General features: G+C 33.8%; 1 protein-coding gene across 1 annotated transcript in view; it reads left to right on the forward strand.

The window, feature by feature from the left end:
- The window catches only part of LOC145252587 (uncharacterized), a 198,985-nt gene that overhangs the window by 113,659 nt on the left and 75,154 nt on the right, over positions 1-10,172 (forward strand). The window contains exons 18-19 of the mRNA XM_080112251.1: positions 3,800-3,922; positions 7,624-7,746. Coding sequence (XP_079968377.1) covers positions 3,800-3,922; positions 7,624-7,746 — 246 coding nt within the window. The remainder of the gene's footprint in view (positions 1-3,799; positions 3,923-7,623; positions 7,747-10,172) is intronic.

Below are 10,172 nucleotides of genomic sequence, written 5' to 3' on the forward strand. Positions count from 1 at the left end.
GGTTAAAATAGTTTTCAAAAATTACAGAAAAAAAGATTTGGTTGCTAATGGGTTAAAATAGTTTTCAAAAATTACAGAAAAAAGATTTTGTTACTAATGGGTTAAAATAGTTTTCAAAAATTAAAGAAAAAAGATTTGGTTACTAATGGGTTAAAATAGTTTTCAAAAATTAAAGAAAAAAAGATTTGGTTACTAATGGGTTAAAATAGTTTTCAAAAATTAAAGAAAAAAAGATTTGGTTGCTAATGGGTTAAAATAGTTTTCAAAAATTAAAGAAAAAAAGATTTTGTTACTAATGGGTTAAAATAGTTTTTAAAAATTAAAGAAAAAAAGATTTGGTTACTAATGGGTTAAAATAGTTTTCAAAAATTAAAGAAAAAAAGATTTGGTTACTAATGGGTTAAAATAGTTTTCAAAAATTAAAGAAAAAAAGATTTGGTTGCTAATGGGTTAAAATAGTTTTCAAAAATTAAAGAAGAAAAGATTTGGTTACTAATGGGTTAAAATAGTTTTCAAAAATTAAAGAAAAAAAGATTTGGTTACTAATGGGTTAAAATAGTTTTCAAAAATTAAAGAAAAAAAGATTTTGTTACTAATGGGTTAAAATAGTTTTCAAAAATTAAAGAAAAAAAGATTTGGTTGCTAATGGGTTAAAATAGTTTTCAAAAATTAAAGAAAAAAAGATTTGGTTACTAATGAGTTAAAATAGTTTTCAAAAATTAAAGAAAAAAAGATTTGGTTGCTAATGGGTTAAAATAGTTTTCAAAAATTAAAGAAGAAAAGATTTGGTTACTAATGGGTTAAAATAGTTTTCAAAAATTAAAGAGGAAAAGATTTGGTTACTAATGGGTTAAAATAGTTTTCAAAAATTAAAGAAAAAAGATTTGGTTACTAATGAGTTAAAATAGTTTTCAAAAATAAAAGAAAAAAAGATTTGGTTACTAATGGGTTAAAATAGTTTTCAAAAATTAAAGAAGAAAAGATTTGGTTACTAATGGGTTAAAATAGTTTTCAAAAATTAAAGAAAAAAGATTTGGTTACTAATGGGTTAAAATAGTTTTCAAAAATTAAAGAGGAAAAGATTTGGTTACTAATGGGTTAAAATAGTTTTCAAAAATTAAAGAAAAAAAGATTTGGTTACTAATGGGTTAAAATTGTTTTCAAAAATAAAAGAAAAAAAGATTTGGTTACTAATGGGTTAAAATTGTTTTCAAAAATTAAAGAAAAAAAGATTTGGTTACTAATGGGTTAAAATTGTTTTCAAAAATTAAAGAAAAAAAGATTTGGTTACTAATGGGTTAAAATTGTTTTCAAAAATTAAAGAAAAAAAGATTTGGTTACTAATGGGTTAAAATTGTTTTCAAAAATTAAAGAAAAAAAGATTTGGTTACTAATGGGTTAAAATAGTTTTCAAAAATTAAAGAAAAAAGATTTGGTTACTAATGGGTTAAAATTGTTTTCAAAAATTAAAGAAAAAAAGATTTGGTTACTAATGGGTTAAAATTGTTTTCAAAAATTAAAGAAAAAAAGATTTGGTTACTAATGGGTTAAAATTGTTTTCAAAAATTAAAGAAAAAAAGATTTGGTTACTAATGGGTTAAAATAGTTTTCAAAAATTAAAGAAAAAAAGATTTGGTTACTAATGGGTTAAAATAGTTTTCAAAAATTAAAGAAAAAAGATTTGGTTACTAATGGGTTAAAATAGTTTTCAAAAATTAAAGAAGAAAAGATTTGGTTACTAATGGGTTAAAATAGTTTTCAAAAATTAAAGAAAAAAAGATTTGGTTACTAATGGGTTAAAATTGTTTTCAAAAATTAAAGAAAAAAAGATTTGGTTACTAATGAGTTAAAATAGTTTTCAAAAATTAAAGAAAAAAAGATTTGGTTACTAATGGGTTAAAATAGTTTTCAAAAATTAAAGAAATAAAGATTTGGTTACTAATGGGTTAATAAAATCATTTTCAAAAATTAAAGAAAGACAGAAAAAAAGGACAAGAAAAATAAATATAGGAATGCCTAGTGTGGGGTGCCCTTTTCTCTCTTTTCTCTTCACTGCAACCTCTTTCCCACAGAATAGACGTGGTGAGCCTGTCTCTGCTTTATCGTTATTTTCATGGCAAGTGCTTGTCTGAGCTCCAATCTATGGTCCCACCTCGCCAAACTTTCCCGAAAAACAGTCGTCTAGCTGAAACTACTACCAATAATTTCCCTCACTCTTTATCTGTGCCTAAACCTAAACGTAGATTCCATGAACAAAGCTTTTTTCCTAGAACTGCACTGAGAATAAGGGTTAATGAGTGTACAATAGTCAATGGGACAATATCATAGTAATCGTTAGTATTGGGGATTGGGTAAATTGGATTACTTAAAGGGAACGGCTCATGAAGAACTTGTTTACATTGGACTTGAAGACAACCATATTGTAGTCAGTTGGAAAGCAGGAAAACGGAACAGAGTTCCACAGGCGTGCAGTTCTAAGAAAGAAGCTTTGTTCATGGAATCTACGTTTAGGTTTAGGCACAGATAAAGAGTAGGGGAAATTATTGATAGTGGTTTCAGATAGACGAGTGTTTTTCGTGAAAGTCAGGCCGGGGGGACCATAGATTAGAGCTCAGACGAGAACTTGCAATATCATTATTTTCATGGTTCGACTGAGCATCTGACATAACATTTTCTATTACTTTCTATCTGTGCCTTAAACTAAAAGAAAAGTTCATGAGCAGAATTTTTTCCCTAGAAGTACCCATCCATGGGGCACAATACCGTGGAGCTGCTTTACAGCTGACTATAACATGGTTGTTTTCAAATCTAATGTAAGCAAGTTCTTGTTGAGCCGTCACCTTAAGTAATCGAATTCTACTCGATTTCCACAATTATCGATTATCTCACTGTTGTCTCATGATGACGTAAACACCATATGATTATTATCCGTCGCTCATTTCTTGATGGTAAACAAAGACGGGGGCGGTGAAGGGTTGATTGATTAAGATTATAATGAGGAGTGATAAGTTGAAATGGAACTCAGTCTAGTGTATCGGCAACAGTGCAAAACAGTTAACTGTCGCGAGATAAATCTTTCACTTCTGTCATTATCTTGGTAACTACTAGTGTTGGGACGATTAATCAGAATTGGAATTGGAAAAATCAGGGGTATCGGAATCAGAAAAAGGTGACTATTTTCCGATGCCAAAAACGATCTTTTAATTGATTTTTTTTTTTTAACATAATTTTCCATTGCTGGTACTTATGATAGATATTTATTGATTTTTTTTTTTTTTTTTTTTTTTTTTTTTGCTGATAATGAAACGATAAATATTTATCGATTTCAAACTTCAAGCGAAATCAAATCTATATATCACCCCTTCCCCAAAAATCTACTTTTAGGTTGTCGGGAATATATGCACCTGTTACATAGGGCTTTATGGTAATCCGAAAAAAAACAACAAAAAAAACACTATTGTTCAATATTTAGAAATTTTAAAAGAATCAATATCGAAAATTTAGAACAGAATGGGGAATTATCTCGGAATCGGAGAAAATATTGGAATCGTGATAACACAAAAGAATATTTCTACAGTTGTGCTAGCAATCCGCCTTAGATGGTCCAGCTAGAAAACGAAGATCTTCGCGGCATAGTACTGACAATGCCTGTTGTTCCGGCCCCAGTCGGTTGAGAGGAGGTTGAACTTCAAAAAGTAATATGTGTTGGGCTGTTTCTGTTGCTGTTGGTGCATCCGTTGTTGTTGCTGTAGTTGTTGCCATTTCGAGATAATGTTCGCATTTCCTATCCTAATTTCAGACGTAAACGAATGTGGTTATAAAAATGGCGGATGTTCGTATAAATGTTTCAACACGATCGGTTCATTCAAGTGTACTTGTAATAAGGGGTTCTATCTTCTTGAAGACAAAAAAACTTGTTCAGGTAAGTGGATATATCTACTACAATACTAAATGTGAATCCATCAACGTTGGTTAACTTTTATTTCTAATATATATATATATATATATATATATATATATATATATATATATATTTAAATAAGGGAGTAGTCACCAACAATGTGTATTTTTTAACATTATTTTATTATTCCGTGTCTTGGTTTTTCATTGAGAATTATGTTTGGATCATTGTAATAATGTTTTTAAGTCATTGAAATCGTTTTTACGCGCGTTTCAGACGGTCTGTGATACATCCTCGTCAGAAATTATTTTCAAATGTGTTGGAGATGTAAAAATGGCGATTTTCGTAGTTAATTTGAAGTTTTTCCAAGGGGTGGAGGCTTGTAAGTGTTTATTATTCATTGGTATGCTGAATTTTTATTGCTCTTTTATTGGGCTTGTCCAGGGAGACGTTGACCTGGCTGTAGTCGCTATCTCTTTCTGCTAATGTTTTTTCCTTTTCCTTTAGGGTGGGGTAGGGTGTGTGTGTGTGTGTGTGTGTGTGTGTGTGTGTGTGTGTGTGTGTGTGTGTGTGTGTGTGTGTGTGTGTGTGTGTGTGTTTATGTGTGTGTGTGTGTTTATGTGTGTTTATGTGTATGTGTGTGCGCGTGTGTGTGTTTGCTTTTATTGGTTTGGGAATGTGTATATTGTTTTATAAAATTTTGGTGTTATTTGCTTCTTTAGGAAGGTGGCTGTGGTCCGAGGTCGTTACTAATGAGTATGTGTGGGGAGGGGGGGACTAGCTCTTCTGAAATATGATATTTATTTTTTGGATTCTTGGATTTTAGTATTGTTATTTTTCGTTTTAGTCTTTTCGGGTATTCCTTATATTATGTTTGTTTAGAAAGAGGGGTGTATTTAAAATAGGGGATTTTTTAATGTTTCTATTTATTTGTCTCCCCATGTGGGTATGGCCAGACCCAGGATCGGTTCCTAGTGTAGGGAAGATTTTGTTTCCCAGAGGAGGGCACTGGAGGGGGTATATGTATGGGAGGGGGATGCTAGAAGGGATGATAGTCGTTTCAGTCATGAGTGGGTTCTCCTCCACTGACTGAGGAGGGAGCGAGGTGTTGGAACAGATATTATATTATGATTCTAGGTGTCTCCTAGTGTTGTTGGTTTCGAGGTTAAGTAGGGTTGGTATTGTTCAGTGTGTTGTATTAGAGATAGGGGTATTATGTCTGTGTGTGGTTGTATGCGCGCACGTGTGTGTGTTTTAATGTGTCGGTTCTGATTTATGTGTGGGTGTGTATATGTGTATGTGTATGGGTGTGCATGCAAGTGTACCTTGCATTTCATGTTTTTGTGTGATGGTATTAGATTCTGTTCAGTTCAGGAGTGAATCTGGTTATGAAGTTTTTTTTCCTGTGTAAGTAAATAAAAATAATTGTCTGTTTGGAAGATTGGCATTATTTTGAAGCTGTTTCCACTGCATGTGTGTACGTGTTTTGAAACATAGAGGTGTCTGTTATCTGCAATTTTGATGTTGCTCTTATGTAAGGCCACTCAATTGCTGAAATTGTTGGTGGCGCCTATGTAGGATTTGTTGCATGTTGTGCATCTTAGTGCATATACTACATTTCTGGAGGTGCAATTTAGATCCTTTTTTATTTTGAATGTTTGTGCTGGGTTTTTGAATGTGTATGTTATCAATTGTTTATTGAATCTGGGGTGTAAAGTCTGTGTATGTTTGTCAATCCAATATGCGATAGCTTCTTTTCCTAGATTGTGTGGGATATTGCTATATAGGCTGCTAACATCGAATGTGGCTAGTATAGTCCCATCGTCTACTGTTTGTGGTAGGGAACTAAGGAAGTGTGTGTTATCTCTTACAAAACTTCTGACTAGATTGGTGAAGGGCTGTAATAGTATATCTATTAGATTGCTAAGTCTGCTTGTTGGGCATGATGGTCCTGCTACTATTGGTCTGAATGTGAGGTCGTTGGGGTTTGGGGTGCTTATATATTCCGACTTTTGTATGTTGATGGCAAGTCTTACCTGGTTATATTTGTGTATTTTGGGTAGCCCATAGAAGATGTTTGTTTTTGTTGTGAAGTTTGTAAGGAAGTCTTTTTCTTTTTTAGTTAATGTACTATTGTATGTTGTGCAGAGTTTTGTTATTTTAGATATGGTTGTGTCGTCTATGTTAGAGCTATATATATGGAACCTTTTACTAGTCAAAGACATATGACACGTATACAAACCCTTTTTCTCTTTCTCTCTCTCTCTCTTTCTATCCCTCTCTCTCTCTCTCTCTCTGTCTCTCCCTCTATTTCTATCCCTCTCTCCATCTATTTCATATACCTGGCTAAACAACCAAAAGTAGCCAAAACTTTAAAAACCTACAATTGAAATTCCTCCTCTCCTTACCCCCCCTTTTACCATCCTCTCCCCCTCCCCCTCCCTATATCCATATATCTCCACCTACGCCTACCTGAATCTGCTACCCCCTCACACACACTACAATCTAATGTATTTTAACCTTCAAAACTTAAATATTGTCGATACCCGTCTCCCTCCCCCTTATTATCTCTTAACCCCCCCTTTTTTTCTCTCGTATTTCCTCTAAAACACTTCTTCCAAATATTAACAACCATTTCTGTAAGTTCTGACGAGGCTGTTGGATCGTAAACATGGTCCAACATCCGGAGCATATGTCACCAAACAGATAAAACTGTAATAAAAAAATAAAACACATATTTGCTCTGCAATAGTATTGAGCACTCTCTTCAGGTTTTTACTAATTACCAGTTTGACTATATATATATATATATATATATATATATATATATATATATATATATATATACTGAACCAGACAAAATAGACTTTTGTTCCGCATCTTGTAATCGTTTACGTAAACAGCCGGAGATGCTGAAGGGCTTAACTAATCACAATGCTTGAGAAGCAGACGACAAATTTACATGTAAATTGAATAACTTTTAACATTCTTAGTAGGCAGACATCTACTAAATGTAAGACAAAAAGTTCAGATAAGTCTTCCGTCACACGCAAACATAATAATACATACATACATACAAAGATAGGTAATTATATATATATATATATATATATATATATATATATATATGCATATATATAGTTCATTATTTCATTTCATATGAACCAGAAGATTCTGTTTGTGAACATTGGTTTCCCTATATTTTACCTAGTTAAAGATTTTTTTCTAGAAAGACGTCGGGTACTTACCTGAGGGACCACGTATATGTTGCCAACATCCTTCGTGAAAGTGGTTCTTTGGAACGAGCTGGATTCAAACTTGGCACACCTATATTGGTAGCCCATGTCGTTAACTATTTAACCACCACCATCTCCCTACATTCAGTAAAAATTATTTTATATTATTTAATAGTTATTCCGATATTATTTGATAGTTAAAGAGAATTTATACTTTTACTGTAATTAGCTCTTCTTTCGCCGAGACAAAGAGCTATTTAAAAGAAAGATGGCCGCCAGAATAAAACAGAAATATTCATGCTTTCGTTATGGGAATTGGATTTAATGTAAGTTGCTTGTTTTTTTTTTTTTTTGTTGTTGTTTTTTTTTTGCTCACTTTTATACAAAGTATTTTTACTTGCTTATAATGGATTCAATTATTTCAAATTATGTATATTTTCTTATTTCTGTTTTCCTCTATTTGCTTCCAAAACGTACCCCCGGCAGACATCAACGAATGTTCGGCTGAAAATGGTAATTGCGAACAGATTTGCCAGAATCAGATCGGCGGTTATATCTGCTCATGTCACCTGGGATATGTCATCCGACTGGACAATCGAACCTGTGCGGGTAAGAAATTGTTTTCATAAGTATCCACTATTTAAGTTTAGCCCTGTTATAGGAAACGACAGCGACATGAAGTGTTGTATTTAAGTATCGATTCATGATTGGGCAATATTCCAAAGCAGGGTTGTTTTTAACCAATCACAGTCGCAAATTATTCACCTCCTTAATTTTACACGTACTGTAAAAACTCAAACACAGCTTTCATTTTCTTTTCCACTTTTTTTTCCATAACTAATGCACAGGTCACGTTCCTACTTCTATACTAGACCTCTAAAACGAAGACCAACGGCGAGCGCAATATTCGTAGCAGTCATAAATAATAACTTATTTTCTCTTACGAAGTAGAGATTTTTATTCTTGGCCTCAACAGAATTAGAGCATTCCTGTAATGATCTGCCCCCTGATGATTGTGGTGTTATGCTAGTTCTGTACCATCCTAGGAGGTCCACCATCCAAGGATTTGCACTCTCTCTCTTTGAGAAGGTGTTGATTTATTGCTAATCGCCTGGGCGCACTTCTGACGGAATTCCGACGGGGCTGCCCAGGCATGTTTTGCAGGTGAGAATGGTCCTCTTCAAGGGCGCTGACTTCTCAATTCAACTTTCCGACCCTGGTGTCTAAGTTCTTGCAGTGGGAGAGAACTAAATACCCCCCACACCACTAAAAGATTTGATTACACACTGACCAATTAGCTTACAAGGCACATTAATTTCATATGTCCCTTGGATAAGAATTTCAATTTTTTTTTTTTTTTTTTTGAGAATTACGCTCGGCAGCAGAGAGAACTCTGGAATAAACGAGGAAAGACTCCCCTTATTCCGCTATACGTTGTAGTCTACATTGCACTGTAGAGAATCCACTGTTGAATTTTTATAAAATAATTTTTATATAATAACTTGAATTAAAGTTTAAAATATATTTAAGGAGAACCATTTATTTCGAACGCACCCCTGTCATATCAAAGAGCCTACTGTTGATTTTATATGCCGGGCCTTTCTGCTTGCGCGTTAATAAAACTTCTCAAATGCACTTGTGATGTGAGGTTATATAAGGCGTTAACTTTAGTCAAAATCGCCTGTTCCTTCTTTTATTGGATTTTTTTTCGATTATCGAGTACCGATACATATCGAAGAACTTTCAATAGAAAACCTATCTAAAAACACTGCCAGGCACATAAAGTGCAGTGTGAAATTTCAAAAAAAATCGGCCCAGCCAGTTAGGAGTCCATAGGGAACAGACTCGCGCGCGCACACACAAACAAAGTTCCTCTTTTATATAATAGTAGATAGATTGGTTCAAATTAATATAGTTATTGTTAATGTCTATTTAACTCACCGAAGCAAATAAATTGTGTGTGTGTTTTTTTGTTTGTTTTTTGCTGCTGCTGCTACTGCTGCTGCTGCTGCTGCTGTTGTTGCTGACAGGAGCAGCAGCAAAAACGTCACCATACTTCGAAAAAAATGATCTCCAGTAAAATAACCCGTTCGCGCCCAAAGTCCTGTTTTTATTTTTTAGGACTAGAAAGCTAATCAGCTATATTTCTGCAACATCCGTATTTTTCAAAAATATTTATAGTTAGTCACAAAGATTGGAATGTTTTGGTCAAATAGTACAATTTGTAACACCAATGACTCAATTTTCATCATACAATGAAAGTCTAGTGTAGAAGGATACAATCAGGGATTTTTTTTTTGGGGGGGTTGTCTTGTTTTTACTGTCATCTCACCCAAAACAAGAAACAGTGCCACTTGGAATTAAGGAGCTACTATTTGGTACCAAATCTACAGGGACACTATCTAGGGAGTTGAGCAGCAAGATGTCTGTTTATATTACACTCAAACTTCTGTTTGTCAATACAGCCAGGTAGCCGCGAGGGAATTCCAAAGTCTAGTAGTTCGAAGTAAACAACTATTAGAATAGAAAGCTTTTTGACATTTAGGTATCTCTACAGGTGGGGGTGGAATTTTGCTGCTTGTCGGGTTAGTCAGGGGTATATACGTAGAAGGGAGTACAAGTGATTTGAGTTCGTCGGAGCACATTCCATTAAAATTCTTATAAAACAGGCATAAGGAAGCAACATTTCGGTGATGGGACAGAGGTTGGGGTTTGATTGATAGTGCTGGACCTATAAGGTTGGAGATTTTTTTTTTTTTTACCATGTTTAAAAGTGAGAGATAAGTGGCAGATGCGCTAGCCCAGATGTAGCTGAATACTCTATGCATGCGCAAATGGTGACTTTGTAAAGGTATATACTCTCAGATGTGAGTAATTTTCTAGCGCGGTAGAAAGACCGTACATTCTGCACAGCAGCCTTGGCAATGTCCTCACTGCATTTGTTCCAATTCATGTTGCTGTGAATGTTCAGCCGAGGAGTTTAAAGAGCTTTCAGCTAGCATATTGTCAATCATAGCAACTAGTGGTCGAGAAGG

The sequence above is a fragment of the Euprymna scolopes genome, chromosome 29, assembly GCF_053919585.1.
Source record: "Euprymna scolopes isolate OS-2025 chromosome 29, ASM5391958v1, whole genome shotgun sequence".
NCBI classification, from domain to species: domain Eukaryota; kingdom Metazoa; phylum Mollusca; class Cephalopoda; order Sepiida; family Sepiolidae; genus Euprymna; species Euprymna scolopes.